Genomic DNA, 26,337 nt, shown 5'->3' with positions numbered 1-26,337 from the left:
AACTAAACTTCCATTTTCCTTCTTGTACTTCTGATACTAGAACTAAACGTATCTTCAACACGGATCATCTGCTTTTAATGAATCAGCAGCAACATCATAACAACAAATGAGACAATTTTCAACAAATTAATGAAACTGATGTCATTTAAAACTATCAGTCTGTTTTAGTGTCAAATTAAAGCTGATTACTGACAACTAGAACATAAACGTTACTGTTAATCACATTTAAGTTTCCTGAACGTTACATTAATGTCAACCAGACACAGTTTTATGAACTTAATGAACCACATTACAGGAACACAACACACTTCAGCTGTTTACATGAAACTCAACACATTAGCTTGATGCTACGCTAGCTTTAATCAGGCTACGACTGAGCAGCTAGCTCGGTTAGCATCGCAAACATTAAAGCTAATATTTACTATGCTGACTTTCTTCTCCGGTCAACACACACTGAAACAAACTCCACCAACGTCTGGAGTGCATGGCACACATTATATCTGATACTAAAGCTGCATATAAAGTGCATTAAAAGCGGCAGCGATACGAAAATAAACATTTACTTACCGAACTATCAGAGTCCTTTCAGTGTCTGCTGGTAGAATCAGCCGAAGGTAGAAAACTGGTTAAAACAAGCCAACGGGCAGGAAAACTGTCTGTGGAAAATGTTCTGCTGCTACACCGATAAATAAACCAACTGTTATTATATCAGAAATAATCCAAACGAGGAGAGCAGAGTCTCTGCTGCCTCCTCCATAGGACCTGTCAATCATTCCAGACCGGACTGTCAATCAAGTAGTCCCGCCCCCTGGCTTCGCAAAACTTTAACGCTCTATTAAAAAAAATCAATATTGATTTATTTTAAGATCGGCCACCTGATCTCTCATTTTGACCATGAAAACTAACGAAAAAAAATTTTATATACAGTCTATGCACCGTACTCTGTTTGGCTCCACACTTGCTGATGACCACTTCCGGTCTCAGAAAATGAAAAAACTGACCTTTTTTCGTTTCTGTCTCTTACTGATTTTACTTTCTTGTTATTCTAAATATAAAACAAAAATCAAAGCATTTAAAAAAAATCGTATATCCCTTTTTGATCATGAAATAGAAAAACGCCTTGTATTTCAATTTTAATTTTTGTATTTTAAAACGAAAATCAAATAACCACTCGTTTTTTGTTTTTCAATACCCGTTTCAGAACGGAAAATCCAATTACCAGATCCGTACACGGACCGAAAATGAACATCTAAATGCATGTTTTCTTTCCACTACTCTGAAAGGAGACAATGCATGGAAGTAAAATATCCTAAAATCTTAAAATTGACAAATCTTAAATACAAACAACACTGAGTCCATAAAAGAGTATGTAAAGTATCCAGATCCTAAAAGTAGTAATAGGAAACAACAAAAATGAAAGGGAAAGTCGTACATTTAAACTTTCACTGTAAGAAACAGTATTACTACTTAAAGGCGATCTGCAAATATGTGTGTGGGGGGGGGCACAGTATACAGTATCATTTGTAACAGTTTGGTAGCGTATTTGTGTAATATTACAGTCTTGTTTTAGATACTTCAAGTTTGATACGTTGCTTTTTATGAAAAAAAAACTAGGTCTTTTATGAATGGCAAAAACGTTTAATAAAATTCAGATGTTAAAAAGGATGTTAAAAAAAATCTTCAAGCAAAACATTTTCAAAACTATTTTTTTATTCTCAAAAATGGCAGCACGCTACGTTTATTAACATTCTCTTTTTCTCCTGCATACACAATTCCCATAGTTTGATTAGATCAAAAGATTTGCATTGCAAAACACTTTATGATGGGTTTGGAAAAGTTTGGTTATGAAAATTCCATCTACCAAATTGCAGAGTGTTGTTATGGCATTACTGGTGCTTCTTTACTTACAGAGGGATCAGAAAGTAGGAATTATGCACTTAATATTATTCAACAATAAAAAATAAAGTTGCATAATTACAGTTATTTAAATTTAGTCTTTTAAACAAAATAATCCCACATTCATGCAAAAAGGTGTACCTGGAAACCATAAAAAAAGCAAACAATAATAACAGCAAGTTACGACGTATCAAAACTGTATTTCTACTTATGAAGCATCTTTCCTGTTTAAACGGATACTGTGGATTCAGTCAGCTGAGTCAAATGATGTTACTTTCTACAAGTTTATAAAATTAAAGGCTGCACTCAATATGACAAAAGATATCAGTGTAAAGGACATAAAAGATATGAAGACATGTCAAGGCACTACGGCTCTGAGGCAGCACTGTGTCTAGGGAAAGACGAGTCGATATGACAGTTAATCATTCACTCTTAATAACAGAGTGCAGGAAGACATGACGAACCTGATGCCCATTAAGAGTGGCTGCTGTGTGAACATCCTGACGTGAAGGACGTCACTAAGAAGAATAGAGTTGATGAAAATACCATTTGTTGTGAAATTTGCCAAATAATACAGGTCTTGAGACTTTTTTTCATCCCAGATTGTGGTCCCAGTGGTCAAAATGAAGGAAGAGGAAAGTCACTCTTGTTGTCTGTTCTGTCAGATCTCTCATTGTTTTTTTCCCATCCCTTGGCTGATGTGCTGTAGCCACTCCTTCAGCATTTGAAAGCTCGGTCGAGCAGCGGGATCCAGGTTCCAGCATTGTTTCATGATGTTATACACAACTTCAGGGCAGCCATCTGGACAGTCCATTTTGTAACCCTTTTCCACTCGAGGCACGACGTCTTTTAATGGCTGCAGAAAAGAGCAAAGTATTCACACACCGATAACTAAATTTGATCACAGAGTGTGAAACTATTCGGTCTAACAATTTGAAATGTCAGGCAAACTGTGAAACTAGTTGAACATAAATTTAATAAGATAAAGAATAGCTTACTTAACTTTTTTTTTTTTTTTTTTTTTAAATTAAAGAAATAAATTTTTTCCTGTCAAAATCTTGTAGTAACCAAGAAATTCTCTGTCAGGTATGTACATTCCGAAAAATTTTAAAAAACAACTAAAAACTCTTGCACAATATACACAATGTACATTTGGATCTTCTAGAAAAAAGTCAGAAAGCCATAACACCATTTGTCTATGAGCATCATAAAGATTAGTGTGAATGCATTGCTATTTAGAGAATCTTTCTCTTTGTTCAAGGTCATCATTCCTTCATATTTTTTACTATATGCCACTGCCCTGAAAAATACTGATACTTGCAATTCTTGGGTAGGGGACTCGGCCAAAGGAGTATATTTCCCAAAGCAAAATCCCGTAGCTCCAAACATCTGATTTGGTGGAAAATTTCTGTTGATAAAGATGGAAAAAAAAGATCAGAGTTTCTTTCACATATACATGGCAGTGCTTGCTGCTCAGAATAGTCCTACATCTGTGTACCTTTTCTCTCAGGGCTTCAGGTGCTGTCCACTTCACAGGCAGCTTGGCTGTATCTTGAGTGGAAGACGCCTCTTTGGTCAGACCAAAGTCACTGACTTTGGCGATGTTGTCCTCTGACACGAGAACATTTCGGGCTGCTAAGTCTCGGTGCACAAAGTTATTGGCCTCCAGATATGCCATGGCTTCACAGACGTCTCTGTTAAAGAGAAGTAATGTGGATGAGCTCAGGCATGTGAAAAACACATTCTTAGGTGATGATGCTGGTAAACATGGGTATCTTAAGGCTGTATTGTAAAGTTCTCTTGCAAAAAACACGATGTTTAGTGGTTCTCATCTAAAATGTGCTCATCCTACAAACAGACCGAATACATTTCCAGCTTCTTGATGTATGTACCAACTGGTTTCCTTTGTAATTTCTCCTTATTTACTGGTTTACTGCTGCTTTTGAGGCTGCAAAATCGGCACCAATCAATGTGTAGACTAGCAAGAAACTGACAAATACCCTGCTGCTCTTCTTGACATACATGCCTTGTTTAAACATGGTCATTTTTAGCTTAAATAATGAAAATGTTAAGATCTAAATACATAAGTTGAGCATGGAAGTGGGTAGCCAGCTCAACTTAAGTCATTGATCTGTAGATTCATAAGACAAATAATTAAAACAGTTTTTTGCAGAATCATCACGCTGTAGGAGTATGTACAACTACTTAACAGCTGGATGTACTCTTTATGCAGTTATCAGAGAATCTCATCACCCCCATCCTAATGAGCATGCTTATACAGCAGAAAATGCTCATGATTAATTGCTCCACAGCATCACTGCATGAACTACACAGTATAAAAGTATGCATTATAGACCACTGCAGAAATACCCACAATGCAAAATTTAGAAGAGCATCTCCACCAAGTACTGTCCGACCTCTGGAACGCAAGTAGTCAACCAGACAACCCTGAAAACAAAAAACATCCATGTTATACATTCATGACAGTTTTCTGGATGTTACAAATGATCAGAGAGTCAGACACCTACCTTGGCCATATACTCAGTAACTATAAACAGACTCCCGTTCTCCTCCACAATCACTCCGAGCAGCTGTACCAGGTTATCGTGTCGTAGTTGCCTAAAGCAGGAGAACAGCATTCAGATCGGTTAGTTTGGATGTATTTGTGCTTCAAAAAAACAAGGACAAGATATTTCATTTGCTTACGTCATGACGGAAGCTTCTGCAATAAAGGCCTGTGCTGTGGCATCATTTTTTATGCACTTCACAGCTACTTTGGTCCCTCTGTAGTCTCCCACCATGACATCTGGAATGATCACAAACAATGGACCGATCAGGAACTATTAGTGAAGCTGCATTTACATGATCATGAGCTGAAAAAACACAGAATGCAGCAGGTACGACACATAATAGCAAGTCCAGCTAAATGTCAACTATTACTCAATTACTCAATAATGTGCTTACATTAAAAAAACTATCTGTATTTATACTAAACGGGACAAAAAAATGCTCTTGAGTCAAGCATTCCAGTGTAAACATTTTACTAAACAAGGTTCTTCAGACAAAAATTTGACTACAGTGGATGCCATGAAACTTCTGCTAGCTCTTTATGTATACTTGTTAAACTCCTATATCCATAATATATCTTGCATCCGATTTCTGCCACAAACATCCTTTACAATGCAGTGTAAACATGCTTGCCTCCAAATTCTCCTTTTCCAATAACCTGCTGCAGCTTGACGTCCTTTCTGTTCATCGACCAGCCACCTGTTGGTTATTTAAAGAGAAAATAAGAAGATGAGGCAAATTCATGCTTCTGATAAACCAAAAAGATTAAAAAAAAAAAAAAAATACAGTGTTGAAGCAGCATAGAAATAGAAAGAACTGACAAACTGAGACTCACCTTTGGAAAACTCATCCTGAGCTGCTACTGTTCCCTCCTCCAGCTTTGGCTTGATTAGTTTGGTGCACAAACCATCAGAATCTTTGGTGTAGTGCTAAAATCAATGAAAGACACAAGACACCTGGGCTGGATAATTTGGAGAAAATATCTCATTACAATTTTTCTAACACAGGAGAAAGAACAATTATGGTCAAAACTGTGACCGTGTTAAGATAAATAAAGTAATCACAATAAAAAAAAAAAAACTCTCTAAAACTGGTAGGTCATTGATGGCTCAGTAGCCTCATCTAAGCTTTGCACATTCTGTAGTCAAGTTAAATAAAGTTCTAATAGTAAAAAAGTAAACCCTGTCTCAGCTGTGTATATCCTAGATCACAGCTTTTTCTGCTAGTTGCACTGTTTCAAATCACTACTATGACAATTAATTGCTTGTTCAGCCCTGCAAAACACATGAAAATACTGTGGAAATATCACATTTGCATCCCTTTGATGGTGTCCAATGTTGTTTACTGCTAATGGCCTTTAAAAAGATTTTTAAAAAATGACACTACAGCACCAGAATCCACTAGAACCACATTCAGAACATCATTATCTAAATGCCTTGTCACATCCCATCCAACTGGACATATTTATGCATTCTGAAGATTTTATTGAAATCTGGTCCCCCTTTATTGCTTCATGGAAAGAAGTGGATAAATAATCTTTAATCTTTATTAGACATCTGTCAAAGAGTCTAGCATGTCTAACCGCTGCGGTTTTATTGTTGTTTTGCTCTTGTTGTCTTCCTTTTGATTTTCTGCCTGTTCTGTCAACTTGGTGTTCTGGCTTTAATTTATAGAAAGACCTTTGTGAACACAGAGAGAGCTTCAGTTAAAAATACATGTCAAAAAAACACACCAGCATTAAATAAAACTCAGTGAGCAGTACATAACGGTGGCCAATAGAGGGCTGTCTGGTCAAACTGAGCATAACATGGTGTGTAATGGATGACTGACAAACTTCAGTAGGTCATTCTGAACTTCTCCACACAAATGGACTTTCTTCTGAACACTATGTAGTATGCTGCAGCTCAAAATAGGCATTTCATACAGGAAAAGGAGTCACTTTCGGAGTAGCGGCCGAGTGTCTTTTTGAGGTTAGAACTCTGAACCTCAGCATACTGTTCGCTTCCTCTTTGGCACTTCCTGTTCATTACATGTTCCAGGAACTGTACGTCGTCTCTGGAGCGGCGCAGTTACACGAGAACTCTAGAACTCAGCGCACACAGCAGGCTGACACTCCACACGACAGATGTTAGAAAGTTCATCTGATGTCTTACCTCAACCAGCTGCATGAGGTTTTCAAAGTAGCCCTCCTCATCGATGGTGAGCTTGCCGTTGAGGTAGATGATGCGGTAGTGCTCCACCTTACCGTCGCAGCTCACACACAGCGTGTAGTCGCCGGGGAAGTTGGTGCTCTCTCGCACCAAGAACAGGCCCGTCTCAGGGGGGTTCAGCAGCCGCTCTGCCTGATCCCGAGTTATCTTCCCATGAAACCATCTGCAAGCAGAAGAGCCACTGATCAGGACTAAAAACAGACCAGTATAACTTTTCACATTTATGTTAACTTATAGGAAACTAATGAAATCACTGTGAATGAAAAACAGTATGAATGATGATGATACATGGATCTAGATGTTGTTTCTGCTGACTCTAGTTAACATAACAGCATTTTACATTTATGTTATTAGATCATTTTACTTCAACCTGTTTAACCCAGTTCTTTTTATATGTCATTGATGATAACTGATTCATTTTCATTCTTATTTACTCTTGTCTCTTTTTCAGTTTTTATGGTGTAGTGCAACTTTATTTTAAAAATCCCTGCATATATAGTAAGTGCTATGTAATCTTTTCATTACATAGTGCTTAATGGAAGCAAAAAGGATGAAACTGCCGTGAGCATAATGTCTAATTTTCAAATTGTCCTGCCTTGACAGTTTTTATATTTTCCTTTCTTGTAATGTTTTTTATTCTTGCAAGTTGCTGTGAGACTGAGAGTGTGCTGGATGGATTTTTGCTCTATTTATTGTCAGTTTGAGAGGTAAGGTTTTTCTGTGTTGATTTTGTTAATTTCAGTGTAATAATTCATGGTTTGCTCTTTAAATAATATTTGTAGTATCTCCTATTCGGGCCATTTCTGACCTGCCTGAAATTTTTATAGCATAGAAAACGAACATTTAGATATTTGTGAAATTTCGCTTCATATATCAAGAACTTTCAGAGATAACTGCCCATCAACCCACATTCAAGATGTTATCACACTGAACTTCTAGTCTATGTTTGAATAACAAAATCTCAAGTACTAATGAAGACAAAAGCATGAAAGTTTCACTGTTTCTCACTATGTCATTGATTAAGAGTGTGCAATATTGAACAAGTAGATCAAATAATCTCTGATTATGGGTGAGTCGAAATATTAAAAAATAAATAAATCAAGCCAACGCAAAAAGTCTCATGTTTGAGTACAAATTAACAGAAAAATTAATGACACATAAGCCAACTGATGACATCTGCACCAGGCTTAATCCTAGTTTAATAAAGCTCTGAATTTTAAAAATTGTTCTCCAAGTATAATAAAGAAAATGGTTTCTTTAAAAATTGGGCATATTTTTCATTTTCATATCTCACTTTGTAGACATATACTTTGGCTTGGAGAAGATTTGTTTTGTGGTTTTGTGTTGGGATATTTTTAATAGGAAATTTTCATGTTTTGACACATATTCATTGGTACTGTGATGTAATTATGTGAGCAAGACTTCAGTTGTCAGTTTATTCTAATGATCATTGGGGAAATTGTTTGATTGGATCCAAATAGGTTCTCTTCCTTTTTGTTCTGTTGGAAATAAACTTGATCTCTAAGACCTAAGTCACAAGTGAACACAGTATAGAAAGTCAAAGTGTGAGTACGTGTATGTTCTTAAAAACTGCTTAAGAGTTTACTTACAAAAATCTCTTCCAGTATGTAGCAGAGTCTTGCTTTTGGCTGAAGAGGTGATGTCTGAAATAACTGAACACTATGCTATATGCTAGTATTCAAAATGATTTTCTTAGTATTTGGAGAAACATTATGAAACTTCATAACTCTGTTTGGATTAAATTATCTACCAGTACTTTTGTTTTTGTGGTACAACTTGCCATACCTGCACAATCAGCTAAGAAAGTTCAACCAAAAACACTTTTTAAATTTCTGTATTTTATCTGTTTGTACAACATTGCAGATTCTAAATCAAAAGCATGACGTGACATAACTGTGAAAAACATGGCCTCAAATTCTAACAAGCAAAAAAACAAGCTGAAAGTAGAGCAACAGGCATTTTTTTGAAATTATATTGGGATATACTTGATATATCAAGCCAGAATTTCACAAACACCTTTACACATACGCAGATTTTATGTTCAAAAAAGTTTCATATAAATCCGAGACGATCAAGCAGAAGGTCCCTCATAGCTTGAGATGGAACAACTCTTTTATTCTAAAAAATTGTGCAGCTAATATTTAGCACTTTTCTGCAAGCTCATTGTATGGAAAACTGCTTTTAAGTTTTACTTTTTAATGTGGGAAGAAATGACCCATTTCTTGGTTCCAAGAAATGACAGATTTTCTGTGTGTGCATATATATATTGGCAGCATTTTGTATGAAATGCCCGACGAAGATCAGAACAAAGCTATTTGATACAATTATCTCCAGAATGCTGAAGCTAAACAAATTGCCTGTAAAGATATTATATTACTTTTCTTACACCATCACAGCTTCTAGATTTAATTAGGAATTCCAACAGTGGCAAACACTATACTTTCATTGTTGGAGATTCATCAACAGCCTTTATTGGAGGTTGTCATTCCATATTTTTCCAAAGATTATCATCATCATCATCATCATAAATCAAATTCATAAATCAAACTAATGGTTCCTAATGGCTCATAAAAGGTTACTGCCAAATTGGACTCGTGTGGCTGATTAGTTTCTGTACATCTTTTCATCTTTATTAATCACCCCTATGTGTTATCATTGGCCTTCAATGGGCCTTTAATGGAAATAAAACAAATACTGTTTTCAGCACCCAGGTATATGTTTTCCACTGATTTGCATACCCACTGTGACCAGTTTTATTATTTAAAAGGTCACATATTTAAATGTAGCTTCAGAATGTGCAGTAAATGCATTTGCATGTGGCTCTATAAAAATTATTTAAATATCACACAGAAAAACCTTGTTGGAAAGCTGAGACAAGAAACAAAAGCAGCTTCCCTCTTTGTTGTAGGAGGAGTTCTGTTGAAGCGGCTGCTTTTTCGGTTCACTATTATGGGATGTCATTTTGCAGACATAAAGCTACCTGTTCTACGGAGCCTCTAGATGCCCTTTAATATTTGGCTCTCGTATTCTTTACTGGTGATATTTACTGTACTGAGAACTGCATGTGATGTGATAAAATCAGTTTCTTCAATTCATGACTGTTCTTTTAATGTTGTTCTTGAAGTTAAACTGTAAAGAAGTTCTTACTATACAAGAGGAAGGATGCTCAGCCACGTTATTCTGTATCTATAAATTAGACACCATATGTCTATAAACATACATACACGTGAACTTAGACTGTGCTGGAGGTAGCTCATGTAGCGCTTGCACTAGGTTCCTACAGGATATGTTTTGTCATATCCTGTAAGAACCCAGTGTCACGTCATTCATTTTTTTGTATTAACTGTGTGTGTGTTTTTGTCACTGGCTGTGGGTATTTTTGCCTCCCTGAAGTCATTCAGGACTTAATTTTGTGATCATGTGCACTAAAAATAAACCTGTCATTCACACATATGCTCATGCATGAACCCGGAAACCGATCACGTGGACAAACGGTGAGATTTTTGAGATTACTTCAGTCTGAAATAGAAAAGAAACAACAGGAAACTGTGCAGAATTCATGCAAAGCTGAGGTGGAAGCAGACACAAGCGCACTGCAATTACAACACAGACCAACCAAACTGTGGTCTCCATTCAGACAACTACAGCGTCACTGCCACGACAAATAGGCCACCGGCCCTCTGTGACCACATTGCCATAGGAAATGGGCGAAGTCAGGCTATTTTAGCCGTCGCTGCAAACACCATACAAAGCTGGTGTGGTGGCAGGAGATTTACACAGCAGATACATTAGCCTAATCCTGATTGCTTCAAAAAGAAAAAACTACAATAGCTATAAGAACTACGGTACATAAACCGCCATAATCTGTGTACTCACGGCATTAGACTCAGTTTGCCTCCAGATTTCACACCTTCCCGTTTCTGAACATAGTTGGCTGGAATTGTTCCCTCACGACCAGCAGCATTTTTGGCTTTGTACCAGTTTGGATCCTGAAATAAAATATAAATAACATAGTAACTAGGTCCTTCTGTACTTTGTTCTCACCAGAAATCATCCAGAAATGTAACATATAAAGCAATACCTTTGTGACAACAATGATAGTCAGCAGATCTCCTTTATTAAACGGCAGGTCCTGCTCTGATGTGCCTTTGAAATTGTACCTGGCAACACACTCGGTGCCCTGCGGCCACGGAACCTACAGCCGAGTGGATAGATCACACATTAGCAAAAGAAAATGATTTTTGTTGGTGTATCCAAGTTGGAAATTGCACCACTGGTCAGTCTTACCTGGACCTCTGTCATGGTGAGGTGGTTGGATCCTCTCACAGGCGAGGTTTTCTAGCTGCTACCATTAGAGCTGGTAAACACACACGCATGTACAGCACAGTGCCTATAAAGAGAAACAGAGTCAGTGAGTAGGAAGCCTTGACTTCAAAAATATTCACTTCACCACAAACAAATTCTCAGGAAAGACAATGAATTAGTGGTTTTCACTGTGCAGAGGTGCATAGCAAACAGACCAGCCATCATCAGAGCGCACTAGAGTAGACTCAGTACAGTCAGTGACGGTAAAAATAACTCCCTCATACAGAAAGCAGAAATAACAAGTCTTCTTTTTTTAAATCACACTTTCACAACTGGTGCAGAAGGTTTCCATGACGCAGGGCAACTGTATTTATAAAGAGAAACTTTCAGTGTCTTAATGAATCGATAACACCAGATGCAAAGTTAGAAATCTGAATTTGAAAATAATATAATCAATAAAAGGAGGAAAACTTAATGTACTTTGCATTTCTTACTGAAATCTGCTTCATTTTGAACTAAAATAGCCGCATACTGGTTCTCCATCTTAGCCCCAGCGACGGGGCCTTGTAGGAATCAAGATAGCTCTTTTCCAACGCTGGAATGCAAACTTGTGGTGAGATCTGACCAGGCCCGAGGGACTCATCCAGCCCAGAGTTTCTTTATGTCAATAAAGCAGCTGCTGCGACAGTAACCGTAGGATTGAGTCACCCCGGGGACTCTGTTTCCATAATACATACATAACAAATCCAAGCAGAGGCGACATAGTTAAATGATGACCTGTGGATTAAGTCATGCTCAACATCTCTGCTCCCTCCACCCCCAAAAAGCCCACTTCCTCTCTTTCTCTATCAGTTCCCAGGGAGAGGTGGCAGGGCTCAGCGGTCAGAGCTCAGGGAAAATAATGGCTCTGATAAACTCACTTTACATGAGGTCACATCCTTTGACATGTGTAGTCAGCTTCCTATATGACATCCCAGACTTAGAATATTCCAATGTTAGGGTGGGGCGCTTTGAAACATACAACACATTCTCTGCTCTTAACCTTTAAAAAGCAGCTGTCTTCATTCAAAAACATAATCTGACATACTATGCCTTTTCACAGAGAGCAAATGTGAGACTCTAATGTGTCCGAGAGAGGACTCTCATGACGGAGTATGATGAGGGTGTGACCGATGCTGTCCCCTACAGAGTACTGCAGCTGTCCTCTGTATCAAGGGACAAAATCATCTGGACACATTTCCCACAGCCATCAACCCAGCAAGAGCTGCCCCTCTCTGCTCATCCCAGCCCTTCTCCTCTGTTACATTTCACACGGTGCAGGGGGTCAAGAAGAAAAACAAGAACATAAGTCCACAGCAGCCCGGTGAGACTGTAGAGAACACTGTAAAGAAAACCAAACTGGTAGTAGTTCCAACAAAGTGAGTGCTGAAAGTCTAAGACTATCCAGGACTACACAAGGAAAAAACAGTATGCAATGAAATCGAGAAAAAAAAAAAACATTTTGTGTAGATATAATATTTTTAGCGATGTCAGAGGTGTGGCTCTGAGGATGGCTCTTTTGGTTTGTTGGTCAGGCCATTGGATCTAGACTGACATAACTTAACTAACCATTGCATGCGTTGCTATGTAACGTTGTACATGTGTTCAAGGTGCCCTGAGGATGATTTCTGAACAGTTATGGTGATCCTGTGACTTTCCCTTTAGCAGCACCGTCAAGTAAAACTTTCTTTCAGTCCAATACTGTGGTTGATGACTAAATACCCATGAAACAAATGACACTCCCATCAGCCTCTGCTGTGCATGGTTCAGAGCTGGTTTGTTTTCAGTGCCATTTGTCAGTCTGACTATTTGTCTGAATACAAGATTATGCAAAAATGCCCTGGCTAAATTTCATGAAACGTGGTACAGAGGTGGCGTATGCTCAAACAAAGAATCCATTTCTCCATTGATACATTTTGGTGCTGATCTGAATCATCTTCTTTAGCAATGTGACACGAGGAATCGGCCTCAGAGGACTGTGCTCCTTGACTGCTCTTCTGCTTAGCATGCAAACTAACTAAACTATACCTTCTTAACATTGGAATGCTGCAAGTGTGACTAAATTTCACAAAAGAATGCAGTGTTCAATGTTGAGACACTTCACTAAAAATGTAAATCTGCTGGTGCTAGAAGTAAAGTCCCAGGTTCACTAAAGTCACAAAGATTCAGTGTTTGCATGCAATGAAAATCTGAATAAAAGTTCATCACAAAAACATCTAATAGCTGATGAGATCCAGCCCAGACAGAGATTTTTTCCTCCTTTGGGCTGTGTGCTTCATCACACTTAATTTAAAATGGAACGATGGATGTTACATTAAAGTGCCAAATGTCTGTGTTAATGTGAGTTGGTTTATATCATCATAGAAAGAGCTGTGTATAAGACATAGGCCTTTTCACAAAGAGTTCAAAAGTTATTGGGCATTTTTGGCTACTAAATGAGTTGTAAGCAGCTTTGTTTTCTTTTAATGTTATTTCATGCACAAAAGAGCCCATAGGTGCCTCAGGATGAATGCAGTTAAATACAGAGGGATTCTGTGAGCCCAGATTTAGTCAAACACACCAAAATTCACTGGACCACATTTCATCTTGCAGCACGACAATGATCCTAAACATACAGTCAGATCAACTAAGAGCTCTTCAAAGTGAGGAGGTGAAATATCCTGGGCTGGCTGATTCAATCACCTAATCTCAATATGATTGGCCAACAAGCAAGAGCTGAAGGTGGCTGCAGTGAAGACCTGAGACAGCATCACCAGAGAAGACATGAAGCATCTTCTGATGTCAGTGGGCTGCAGCCTTCAGGCAGTTACTGCAAAATCAGATGTAAGGATTTTTTGACTTTATGTTTAAAGTTTGGACACTATGTTTAAACAATAATGACATGCCTACAGTCATGTTGCTACTTGCTACAAATACGTCTGACATTTCATCTACGTCAGTGTGACTTATACCTTGAAACAGGAAAGTCTGCTCATGATATTCTGAAACTAGCAAAGCCATCAGAATTTGTTGATTGTAACAGAATATGTCCAACCAGAGTCCCTGGTGAAGGATCTCGCCAAGAGAGGAATGGATAAGCGGGGCCAAAGCTGCCACACAAGAGCACTTCTTAATTAATCTGTGCTAGGAGACTGAATGCATCTCAGCAACAGGCCACCAGCAGCTGAGTGAACGGGACAGAACTCAGTCTGTCAAAGAGTCATACTGCCATTTCCAGAGAGCTCCACATGGAACCACAGCTTGCTCTTTTCAGGAAGCACACAAGGACTGTCATTGTGAGTCGGTCAAGTTTCTACTGACCTCGGTCTCACTGAGAAGTCCATCATCATCATCAGTCTGCTCAGTGAGCAGCGATGGTTCGATTCAGCTGAAAATGGGAATTTTACTCTGCAAGTTCTGTACAGTCAACTTGTTTTTACTGCTCCCTTATCAGCTTGTGAATTCTACTTTGAATACAGATAAACAAAACCTCACAAATACTCAACAATGGCATGACTGTGTGCACGCAAAGCACAAATTAGTACATCTGAGTGAGAGATAGTGTCTGTTAGAGAAGTGATGCAGGAAATTAACTCCTGAAAGCAACAGGAAACCAACAAACTCACTGACACAATGAACCTAAATGGAGTCAGGAAAGAGCACAAACAGCACGATCTATTAGTCCAAACTTAACAGTCTGATAAATAGTGACAAATCCTATCACTTCAAAGCTCTCATAGCCAAGACAGTATAATCCTGCATATTTTTGTCAGTCATAACAATACTATTGTTCAAACCAAACCTGTTGATCAACAGCTGACTCTTGTCTTATGCAAGTCAGTCGCAGTCTGAACAACACAAAGCAAGACGGGACAGGAATGCAGAAATATCTTCTTTGACCTTGTTTGAATCTGCCACTCCCTCGTCTACCTGCAGACAGGATCTGTGAAAGCACAGTGCTGCAAAAGCGATACAATCAAGTGATGTTTTTCACTCCAAAACAACCATCATGTGTGATTTTGATACTTAAACAACAACAAAGATAGATAGACCACCACAGATATCCTCTGCGTTGGGAAGTACGGTACTTTACTTGGGTTTTGGGGATGTAAACCTTAGAAAAAAGTTTCTTTTTATGCGACATGTCCATCATTTTAAAGTGTAATGAAGTGTTTTTACATTACTGTACTCTGAATTTTCCCTAAGTAAAGGATCTGAAAACTACTTAAACCAGTGAGCGACACACTGAGCATTGTGTGTGTGTTTCTATGCTCCAGTTCCTTCAATACATGCAGCAGGATGATCCGGTCCTCATCCTGACCCTCCAGCCTCAGGATACTGTGTGGCTGCTTTGATGCTGCTGCCCTGTTATCACCACTATAACAGCAGCAGGGTGGCAGAACAAGGGGACAGACAAGGAAATGATGATTTCTGTCCATATCCACTGAGCTTTCATCTCGCAGGTACACAAACAGACACAATGAGTGGCAAGAATGGAAGGAGAGAGAGAGAAGGCGTGCATGCCAACAGTTCCCCCAGCTGGGCCCGGCAGATGTTTTCCTCGGAGAAGGAAATCACCTCTGCCTCCAGGGCAACAGCTGGACTCCGGTGCAGCAGCGCGGTTCACTGAAACAACTGTCTGCAGGATCTGAGAGAGGAAGTACGAGTCCAGCGGTTCACCCTGCAATACAAGCTATCATTGTATCACTTTAATGACTGACACTTTTTCCAGCGAGACTCTGTAATACAGGCATGAAAACAAATTACACGGTGCACCTAAAATAGCACCTGTTTATCATAAATAAACACAAAGCTTAACTCTGCGAAACAAAGTTGTTTTGAGAGCAGCAGGAAGAGAAAAATCAATGATTGCTAGTCAGGGCAATCCCCTTTAATTTGGCATCCAGCCATCACAGTGAACTTTGAATTTTACTGCAATCCAAAGTTCAAATGACACACTGAGCCTCCTCACACTGATGGTACTTTTGGGACTGTTGCTTTTATCGAGTAAACATACCAAAAAAAAAAGCACCATATAAGTCAAAGCTGCTGTGTGTGAGCAGCAGACGGACACTTCCTTGCAGCAGAGTTATGCACACTATGCAGTGCAAAGCTGCACTGCTGATGCAGCCACGCATGACACATTACAGAGTAGCTGCTATGCTTTGCTGTGGTTTCACTAGCTATCTTCACCTCGTTTCAGCAGCTTTCTTGACAGTTTTGTCGCACTCTATAAGAAGAATCCTTGGTGGGAAAAGCACTATGGCTGTGTAGCTTTTACAGAAAAGGAGGGAAGTCCTGTTTCATCCAGAGGGGCATCACCCTGAAGCAGACCCTGGAGGTTCCTGGGTTCCTCTCTAGCTGCTTTAGTGAACTTTTGTTTTCTGTTTGGCACTTTTTAATGCACTGGTTTCTTTGGCATATTTAAAAATGAGAATAACATTAAATAAGGAGAGGCATTATCATTTAATAACACCACTGCTGAAATTGTGCACATTTCTGTGGGGGCAGATAGCATTAGAAAGCCAGCAGCAGCTTCAAATACTAAGTGTCAAGGTCCCGAGCTCCATGACAGCTGTGATTAATGCTCCCCAAGCAGATTATCTTCATTATCAGCACCTTTATCTGACAAGTTCTGACAGAACAATGTTTGGAGCTGCATGATGCAGCTTCTTCACCCCAGGAAGTCAGAGGCAGTGGCAGAAACCTGAAGGAGGAAGGCCTCGTGTGTCTAGAAATCACCCAATCTGTGTTAGCTTTCCTGTGAATAAATTTGAGATGCAACCACTGGATGAAGCTTAGTCTGGATAGATCAGTATGTACCTCACACTCCAGTGCATTCTGGTAAAAGTTATCTTCATCAGAGCTGTCAGTCTGGTTAAAATTACAAAAACTGCACCCGCTGATTGGCCCACATGTTATATCTTAGAAAGGTTTACTTCAAGGCAGTGTCAAACTTCAGATCTTACCTGTTCGCAGGTAAAAACAAGCGATTTGAGGCGATAACAGGTGATCCAGCTACTTCCCGACGTCCGTTTTCATCTGAACCACTGCACGCAAAAGTCCCATTCACGGAATAAAACACCGACAGTCGAGGCTGAAAAACATCAAATCCTGATGAGTAGGAAGTGAAACGTGTCTCAGGTGAAGCTTCAGAAGTCCAAAAGCAGATCAACAAAACCAGCTGAGACGGTCCGCTGGAGCGTCTCCTGTCAGCATTATTTCCAAAGCAGACTGAATAATGAAACCAGAAGCTCAGTGCAGGTTTGTCACTGCTGCCTCGATGATGGTTCAGTCTCAAGAGGAAAATGAGACAAGCTTTCAGCCACAAAATGATTCGCAGCGGTTCATTAAAAGCGTCTCAGACTGATTCGAGTCTGCTCTGCTCCTTTTCCCCGTCAGAAACATTCAAGTTTCTTTGCCCCACCTTGATTTTGCACTGCACATGCGCGTTAATGACAGTCCGGCTAAAAATAGGCGATCAAACGATGCATTTCAGCCAAGTTGAAGGAATACGATCATCAATCATGCAACGTTTACGAAAACTCCACAATAGTGGTGATTGTGTTTTTTATTGGTTCAATTTGCAGAAATAACACATGAGGACTGCACAGTATTTTTGCACAAGAACCCTGACAGTGAACTTCGATCCCAAAATAAAGAGCTGTCCTGTGGAGACTAAACCTCACAAAGACTTTTTACTGGCATTTTTCTGAACTGCGAAGTGATCGTGCAAAGACTTGACAACCGCTTGCAGAAACATTGAACATGTAAACTAATTTCATCCATCTCAAGCGGCATTTACCGACTTTTAAAGAGCAGGTGCTTTCCTGTCAAAAAGCCACATCCAATTCAGCCCCCTGACAGTTCACATTCTGCAAAGTTAGAACGCCATTATTTCAGAAAATAGCGTTAACTACACATAGCTACCATTGCAGCAGAATAAGGAAGAGCCACCAAACACTTGATTTCGTTGCCTCCTGGTGGCCAAACACGAACAACACACTTTTTTCACATTCAGTAACACTGGCTGATGTTTCCAAGCCAGACTTGTCTCAACAGATGTGACATTACACATCAGGCCAGAGGAATGTTGGAGAAAGGACAAAACCATTGTGCATGAAAGCAATTTTCACTGAATCAGTGAGTGGGTCCTGTGCAAATTCATGTGCACAGAGAAAATACAGCAAATTTATTGAAGGTTTTAATCCTCAGATGTTAACATGTGGACCAAACACATGGAATAAAGAGTGCTTCACTTTCAGTTAGCTGCTTGAATTTAGCCTTTTCAGGACAACACTGACTCAACAATCCACAATGTATCTCCAAATTAAGGACATGTTGGTGAGAAGAAAAAAAAAATCCAATGACGACTGGCGTACTTTAAAAAAATGGTCCCAGTTGTGGATACATTATAAAGTAATGTGATCCTAAAGCAGAATGTTTGACTTCTTCAAACAGCAGCACAACATGAGCAGCTCTTCTTGAGTTGTATTTTACAGTCCATGCTGTACTGTTAAATACCAGCAAAACATCCCAAAAGAAACCCACAGGAACAGAATACTTTGTCATTTCAGAACAGTTTTCAGCACTTTCTGAACAACCAAGTCTTATTGGTAGGAACACAGTGCATCTTGTGTGGAGATAAGAGCAAATCAACATGTATTTGAACTCCAGACATAGAAACTACTCACCCTACTTCTGTCGGCTTATGACTTTCCTTTAAAAAAAAAAAAAAGAAAAAGAAAAAAAAGACATTTTAACCTGCATGGTTAAAATTTAACTGTAAACTTTAAGGGTCATATCAGTGGTTTTTAGTTTATGTCACAAATATTTTACCTCACTTTTGGGTGCATTTTGTCGACTTTTCAGGCTTTCACCAGCTTCTATTAACTTCTGTACAACATAAAAAACATTTTTTACTGCGAAATGTGTTTCTGCTCTAGTTGTGTAATCAATTCCACGTCAAGTCTGCATCACTTCTTGTTAATGTAATGCAACACAGGCTTTTGAATTCGATCTGTTCTTAAGCTGCATTACCAAGCAACAATGATGCAACGCGGCCAAAAACTAACAGACATCATGTTTCTGTGAGAGATTACACAATGCAATTGTTCGAGTGCTAATTTTTATGTTGTACAGAAAATGGAAAACTATCTATATAGAACTGTAGGAAATTGAGTAAAAATCTACAACCTGCATCCAGTGAGGCTAGATATTTTTGAATGAGCTGTACTTAACTTTCAGACACACAGGTTATGACCCTTCATCTGGTAGAACTGAACCAAAATGAAGTGAGCAAACTTATTTCCCTCCAAAATATCACTGAACAATAAGATTGCAGTAGATGTTGCATGCTGTGTCATATTATGAGAGCCCTTATCACAGCCTAGTTCACCACAGACAAACAAAACTGCTGTTGTCTGGATCTCCATCCAGTAGCTGCCCCATTCAACAAAGATTCAACTTGAAGACATACTATGTTTATAAATGACAAATTCTTCACATTAGCTTAGATGATTTTTCTTTTTTTCAAAAAACATCAGACAACAGTAACTGAGTGCTGCAAAGTATGGCAGGCTATAAACAAAGCCATTAGCAATGGAAACACCAGTGCAAATTGGATTTCTGCATGTGCCTGTATTATATGGTGGATCTGTTTATTCACCTGATGGCTTTGAAACGCAATTAGATTTGATAGATATTTAGAACTTTTCTGTTACAAGTCAGAGATTGTCCTACTCAATTTAAAACTGAATTTTATGTCACATAATCTTTGACACTTCAGTTATACATTTGAACAACTGATTTTAACCTATCTACACTATCTGCTATTGCCTCCTGTAATCAAGACATCTGTCTTTCAATAAAGATTTGAGATCTTCTCCATCAACATGCATTTAATCCTTGTACAATGAATTTACCAAATAATGGTGCTGCAGTATGAAGGAAAAGTCCCATTCAGACACTGAGTTTGAAACTGAAAAACAGCTGATGCTGTGGAATATAAGGCATCAAAACCCAAAAGGTGGAGGAGGGTGAAAGATTCAATCTGCCATGTTGACCATTAGACCCTTTACGCAGAGTGAAGGGGGATGACGAATTTGCAGCCAAAGGGAGAATGGTATTTGATTCCAACTTCCTGGAACACCTGGCGAGGAACACCTATGTCACACAGGTAAACCCTGCCAGCCCCCTCAGCTAGAGGGAGCGGGAGGCAAAGCGAGAGGGACCATTTGGCCTCGACTGCCTGCCCCTGTCCACTAACAGGAGGGTCTAAGCTGAGCACCGGCGCTCTGTTCTGGTTAGCCCAGTCTGCAGCTGCCCGGTACCAAGGCTGATCCATCAGGAATGTGTTCTCATGGCAGTCCAGACAATTAATGATTAGATCCACTGGGGTGTCCGGGAGGTCTTTTGAGTCAAAAGGGGAAAAAAAGTCAGGGTATTGAGCAACCAACTGCAAAATATGCATAAATCACAAAAAGAAAAAGTTGAAATCAATCAAATAACAAAGCAAACCCACCTTTGATACTGGACACCTGTTTGCCACTTGTCTTGTTGAACAGTGTGAGCTCACTGGTCACAGAGTCAAGCATCTTGACAAAATTTGGCAGAAATAAGATGACCTCCACTTCATGATTGGCCAGGTGACGACCGCAGCTGATGCCCTGAGCTCCCTGAACGTGAGGGCCACACAGCAGCGCCACCGTGGGACGCTGGTGTAAATTTTTTGGAGTGAATCTGGAAGAAATATGAATAAAGAAAGCTTAGTTTTGTGCTCTTTAAGTACAAAATGGCTTAGGTTGATCAGTTTTGAAATTAAATTAATGAGTCATTAATAATCACAGGATTAAATAGTGACAAAATATGTAAGATAATTCCCAAGTTGAAATGATGCCATATATCTCAGCTTCATTTATCCATCATTTTGGTAAAGTTGTTTGACATTTGAAGCCTGAGCGTAAAACCATCACTGCATGTTTACCTGTTGGGCCCTCCTAGCAGTGTAAGTGCCATCTGACTGGCACAAACTCCAGTCATCTCAAGTCGTCGCTCCAGTGAGAGACCGTAACGCTCGGCAACAGACAACAGACGCTTGTGCAGTTCATAGGATATACTCGGAACAACAAGTCCAGAGTCTGTATGGAGTCAAAGAACACAAGTATAAACCATTCTGCATCAATTCTTCTGCCTCGTGTATTCATTACAAAGTTAAACACTTACCAGTGCAGTATTCTTTGGCCCCAGGCTGTGGTACAGTAATCTGTCTGTACACAATAGGTTTGGCCTCCAGGATGTTTTCATCGTGACGGTACCGTGAAGGCGTCTGCTCTTGAGGAGTCCCACGTGACCTTGCACCATTACGGCGCTCCGATATGTCGATTTCTGAGAAAACTGCTGCTTTGTCAAAAAGAGCAAGGTTTCCTTCAAAATCAAAGTCTGTATCGAGGCCATCATCTACGCCATCTCCAAAACACTCATCGTCTCTGTGCTTCATCTGACCATTCTTCACCCCATTCTTTTTCGGTGTCACTTGGTTTGGCCCTTTACTACTAGATGACCCTGATGTGACAATAAAAACATTGTTAATTGGAATGCCACAGCAATCAGCAGTAATATTTTTGCTTTACTCTTTCTTATATGAACAGTATTACTCTTACAGGAGTTATGTCTTCGACGAAATCCTTTAGGCTGGCCAGGGACATCCAGATGACGGTCTCCATAACTTTTAGAGCAGTGTTGTGGAGAGTTTAGTTTCTCAACAGACCTGGGGTCGCCTTTTGGGACTGCAACTGGCACACTGCTTATCTTTGTAGATGCAGTAGAGCTTGTCCTTCCATTGCCATTTCTGATATCTAGAATCTTTAGCTCCTTTATGTCAATGGCACTGCAGAAAAAAAAAGTTAAAATGATTTTAAATAACTACAACAAACAGTCACTGTGTATAATAACAATAGCAATAAAAACAACAACAACAATAATAATAATAATAATAATAATAATAATAATAATAATAATAATAATAATAATAATAATAATAAATAGTAATCTTTATTTATAGAGCTCTTAAAATCAAAGTTACAAATTGCCTCACAAGGCAGCAAAATAAACCAGAAAATCATCAGAATTTAAAAAGAAAGCAACAGTTTAGAAACCAACAGTGTTTGAAAGGGTAAAAATATTATTAAAAGACAGACGAAAGGAAATTAAAACTAAAATATCACGAAAGGCTATCCGATAAAAGTATGTTTTCAGAAGGGATATTTAAAAAAGATCACTGCATTAACTGCAAACACACTATCCCCTCTTAATTTTCGCCCCAGCCCTAACAACTTCCCCCCGAGGATTTCTAAGAGCGTACTGCTACTTAAGGTATGAAGAAGTCCGTATATAGCCAAGAGAGAGACCATGAAGGCCCTTAAAAGTAAAATCCTGGTGCCCTAAAGGTGAAAATCTGAAATACTATCACAAAACATACTAGCAGCCAGTATAAAGAGGCTAAAACAGAACTGGCATAATCACTTTTTAGTTCTGGTTGAAAGCCCGGTAGATGAGTTCTGTAAAGACTGAAGTCGATCAATACCTTTGTGATTCAGTCAGGTAAAAAAGGCACACATTATCATGTATAACTGAAATAAAATCAATAACTAATACTAAAACCTTCACAAAAAAAGTTAAGGCGTGGCTTAAGGCAAACCAGAGCTGTACTCATTTTTAAAGTGTTGTAGTTTAAATAGTTAATTTGGATTGATTTGTAACATTTTACTTTTTCTTTTCCTTCTTTTGTTTTACAGATTTGTGAGGATTTTTAACTTAATTTTGTAAGTTATGGTTGTATTTGTTTAGGTTTTTTGTATATTGTACTTTTAAAGGATTGTGAGCTTGTATGTTTTGGTTGTTTTAAAAGCCCAACTAGAGACAGGAGTTGAGAATTAGCTGTAGCTAAAACTCTACATGCAACACATCGGATTCATGAACTGTATTGAAGCTATGTTAATTGCATTGTCCCTATTAAATAAACAATTAAATAAAATAAATAAAATAAATTTCCCTTCGTACGAGAAGCCACAACATCCAATGAGAAGCAACCTACCACTTTGATAAATTGAAGTTTTGCAGTGGATTATGCAGTGCTAGTAGTGTTTTGCCAATGAATTATTCATTTTAATGGCAGCGCTCACCTTCCTTTGTGCACGTGTTCCATCAAAACAAAACCCCCAATCACTATTTTGAAAGGACACCATTACTGCATCCTTTACTCAGCTGCGCCCAACACGACTGTGATTTGCTAAAAGTAATTTCAACGAGCCAGTTTGTTTTCTTCCCCTGTAGCAGACTGAACACGAGGAGCAGATATACCATACTGAGCTGCCGAAAGATGTGACTTTACGAGACTTACCTGAATGTGACCTCAGGAACGGGACACTTGACGCCGTTATGGAAAGGCTGTTTTAAGGAGATGGTCTGGCTGGACTGATCCACAGATGAGACTTCTCCTTGATAGACTCCGAGCGTTGGCCCACAGTTAATAGACACCAAACTACCCAACCAATCCGCGGCCATTTCTGCACAACATCAAAGAACACAGTTTCACATGACTTTGCTTGTTAGAGAAGATTAGTAGCAACCGCAAACTTTGTGTCAAACCAATAAACCAACTTTCTGACAGCAGGACAACTGAAACGCAAATGGTCTGGCGTTAACCTTAGCGAACACGGAGCAGCGTTAGCCTCGGCCTGCTGTCAAGCTAAGTTACTATCAAGCGGTAACTTAAAGGCAAAAATGCTTGACGTAAAGACCTAGCATTATAAAAGTGGTACCTTTCGGAATAAATGTGACGTAGAACTCTTGAAGAACACAAGTAAAGTAACTCTAATGTTAAGTGCTGAGAGGAAAATCGTTAGCTCTTTAGCTTTTTTGAACCGTCTGCTGCTGCCTCTAGATTACCACTTCCGGTTCCCTTCTTCTGCTGTTTGGCCAATCAGCTTAAAGGTGCATTACCGCCACCTACTGGTTGGAGTATGTATCAGAAAGTTAAACGTTAATTAAAAAACGAAAAATTCTTTTCCCTCCGTAAAATCAGTTTGTCTAAGATACTGAAACGTGGTTTGATAACCTGTGTAGTGTCTGATGTGTTACTTATCATATGGAATCTGGAATGTGTTCTCCTTTTAGAAGGTACCCTTTTAAGGATACCTATGTCCAAGACATTGCTCTTAGGGGCCTCTGTGTCTAGGAGAAAGAGTGACGGGGCCCTCTGTTTGCTATTTTGGTCTTTTAGCAGAAACCATTTGTTGTGACCTCATACTTGACCTTCTTGTCCAAAGCATATAAAATGACCACCAGCCCTTTGTTTGACGGGAGATTCATATTGGCTGGGGAACTCTCCACAGGAAAACCATGGAGCCTGTTCAGATGCTGTCTTTTTGTATAGTATTATATTAAGCAACAGTGTCAACGGACGTTTTCTTCAACATCTGCACATCCTTGATGGATAAGAGAAACTACGACACCTGCATTTCTTGAATTCTCTTGTAAAATGCTTATTATAAAATAGAATATCCTTCATTATACCCATAGGAAATTTATATCAAAATGTTCTTTGTCTTTCTGAGCGTTTTGTCTTTCTGACAGTGTATCATAACGTGCTCTACTGTTTTTTATTCCCCACAGCAGTTGCATCTATCTGTATTGTGTTTCCTCACTTTAAATAGTCTCCTGTTAAATCCTTTGTGTCTGATTTTAAGTTGATATTATCAATGTGTCTCCTGTCTGGCCTGCACACCTCATTTGTCTGACTTTCATCCTTCTCTTTTGTCACCTTTCCTTCAATTTCAGCTTGATAGGGCTCTTTATTTCTGTCCTCCAGTTAGTGTGAGCATTTTTTTGGCTTTCTTTGTAGTCTTTTCTATTTTCTTTAGTTCCATTATGTGCCAATATCCACGACAATGTTACTTTAAGACCCATCTTTGAATTCTATATAATGCTCGATGTGTTTGTCTGGACTGCTATCTGAGTGACTGTTCTGTAACCTGGGTAGTGATAAGCTTGAAACTGGAGAAACTATTGTTCTAAATGATCTTTTGTCTTTTATCTGCTATACTGCTGACCATATTACTGCCATTATATAAGCTGATAATCCCTTCCTGCTACTTTTAACTACTTGTAGTTGAAGTACTTTAAGCTTAAACTTTGGAACAATACATATTACTTCTATTGAATTATACTGACTTGTTGGCACATCTCTGTAGACTTGAATGTAGCTCTGGTAACTATCAATATATGCCTGTACAGTATGTGAGTTAGAATTAAACTCTTTATCTTTGTTATTCTTTTCTAATAGTGTAAAATCTACTGTGGTGTCAGGAAGTATCCATACTTACACTGCTGGTAATCAGATGTTCTGAATTTGTCTCAGCTCATGACAGTTTGAGCTTTCATTGGTATGTGCAACATTTATTAAAAGACAGAGCACTTTTGCTGAATAATGGTCTGACTTGCTTATGCAGAGAAAGGACGTCAAATTTAATCAGTAACATGCAACATTTCACACCAATCTGCTGAGGCCTAGTTAGGATTTTGAAACATCGAGGACTTAGACCAGCCCAAAACCTGAAACTTGCACCATTTTCAAGTTACAGCTCATAAGTTTTAAGTCAAATTACAGAATAAGTAAAGTGTGAGACACCGTGCTGTAGGCTAGGTAAGGTCATCCCACTTTCCTTCCATGTTTGCCCATGTTCCACTTCAATACCACAGTGAGTGCAGAAACTAGTAGTTGTTAAACTGTGTTCCTTGAAGTTAGTCTGATTTATGATGATTTACAGCCATAACCTATGTAATCATATCATCATACACATGCCTTGTGACAAAGAGAACTATTGAGCAAAAACAAGGTTGCCATTTTTTAGCTACTGGAGTAAGAATGGTATATATCTTATAGGTTAATAATGCTGATTTTATATTTTAATAATACATTTTGCTCAGAATAATTTGGGTGACATGAACATCAGGGGCTATTCATAAAATATTCACTGCTTATCTGTGTGACATTAGCCTCAAACTGCTTATCCCCAGAGCCAAAATATAATTCTATAAAAAACACCTTAGAACATCAAGTATTTCTTTCTCTCTCTGTGCTACAGGCAATCCAGATCAATGCTGACACATTTACTGTCTTAAATAATTATTCAGAGGAAAACTATGTGTATATCATCCCTTAACAACTCATGTCAACAAACAACCCCGTCAGCAGGCTGAGTGAGATCATGTGGAGACAATCCCAGGAGTGTTGCACTTGACACACTCACCTAACCGT

The 26,337-nt window shown here is 38.9% G+C and overlaps 2 protein-coding genes across 2 annotated transcripts; both read right to left on the bottom strand.

Annotated features, from left to right (window-relative positions):
- Positions 1-1,690: 1,690 nt before the first annotated feature.
- LOC111587606 (tyrosine-protein kinase CSK-like) lies at positions 1,691-17,417 on the bottom strand. The gene is made up of 13 exons (XM_023297624.3): positions 16,988-17,417; positions 10,983-11,085; positions 10,777-10,890; positions 10,572-10,684; positions 6,618-6,837; positions 5,300-5,393; positions 5,098-5,163; positions 4,603-4,702; positions 4,425-4,515; positions 4,271-4,344; positions 3,395-3,590; positions 3,218-3,304; positions 1,691-2,752 (listed from the first exon to the last, which is right to left on the bottom strand). The coding sequence occupies exons 2-13, from the start codon at positions 10,995-10,997 to the stop codon at positions 2,567-2,569; spliced, it is 1,356 nt and encodes a 451-aa protein (XP_023153392.1). The 5' UTR covers positions 10,998-11,085; positions 16,988-17,417; the 3' UTR covers positions 1,691-2,566.
- Positions 17,418-17,571: 154 nt separating this feature from the next.
- edc3 (enhancer of mRNA decapping 3 homolog (S. cerevisiae)) lies at positions 17,572-23,976 on the bottom strand. The gene is made up of 7 exons (XM_023297634.3): positions 23,840-23,976; positions 23,419-23,584; positions 21,680-21,906; positions 21,243-21,581; positions 21,004-21,157; positions 20,542-20,759; positions 17,572-20,429 (listed from the first exon to the last, which is right to left on the bottom strand). The coding sequence occupies exons 2-7, from the start codon at positions 23,580-23,582 to the stop codon at positions 20,095-20,097; spliced, it is 1,437 nt and encodes a 478-aa protein (XP_023153402.1). The 5' UTR covers positions 23,583-23,584; positions 23,840-23,976; the 3' UTR covers positions 17,572-20,094.
- Positions 23,977-26,337: the final 2,361 nt, after the last annotated feature.

The sequence above is a fragment of the Amphiprion ocellaris genome, chromosome 3 (assembly GCF_022539595.1).
Source record: "Amphiprion ocellaris isolate individual 3 ecotype Okinawa chromosome 3, ASM2253959v1, whole genome shotgun sequence".
NCBI classification, from domain to species: Eukaryota; Metazoa; Chordata; class Actinopteri; family Pomacentridae; genus Amphiprion; species Amphiprion ocellaris.
The sequence above is the reverse complement of the archived record's forward strand: the minus strand, read 5'-3'. Positions and strand labels throughout refer to the sequence as shown.

Bases quoted from the DNA above. Each gene is read 5' to 3' on its own strand.
- LOC111587606 (XM_023297624.3), bottom strand. The intron at 5,394-6,617 runs GTAAGACATCAG...CATTGATTTTAG, and splicing joins ACCTCATGCAGCTGGTTGAG to CACTACACCAAAGATTCTGA. The intron at 2,753-3,217 runs GCAAGTATCAGT...TCTTTTCTGCAG, and splicing joins GAGTCCCCTACCCAAGAATT to CCATTAAAAGACGTCGTGCC.
- edc3 (XM_023297634.3), bottom strand. From the start codon at position 23,582: ATGGCCGCGGATTGGTTGGGTAGTTTGGTGTCTATTAACTGTGGGCCA. The intron at 21,158-21,242 runs GTAAGTGTTTAA...GACTCCATACAG, and splicing joins GGCCAAAGAATACTGCACTG to ACTCTGGACTTGTTGTTCCG. The intron at 20,760-21,003 runs GTAAACATGCAG...TATTTCTTCCAG, and splicing joins CTGCTAGGAGGGCCCAACAG to ATTCACTCCAAAAAATTTAC.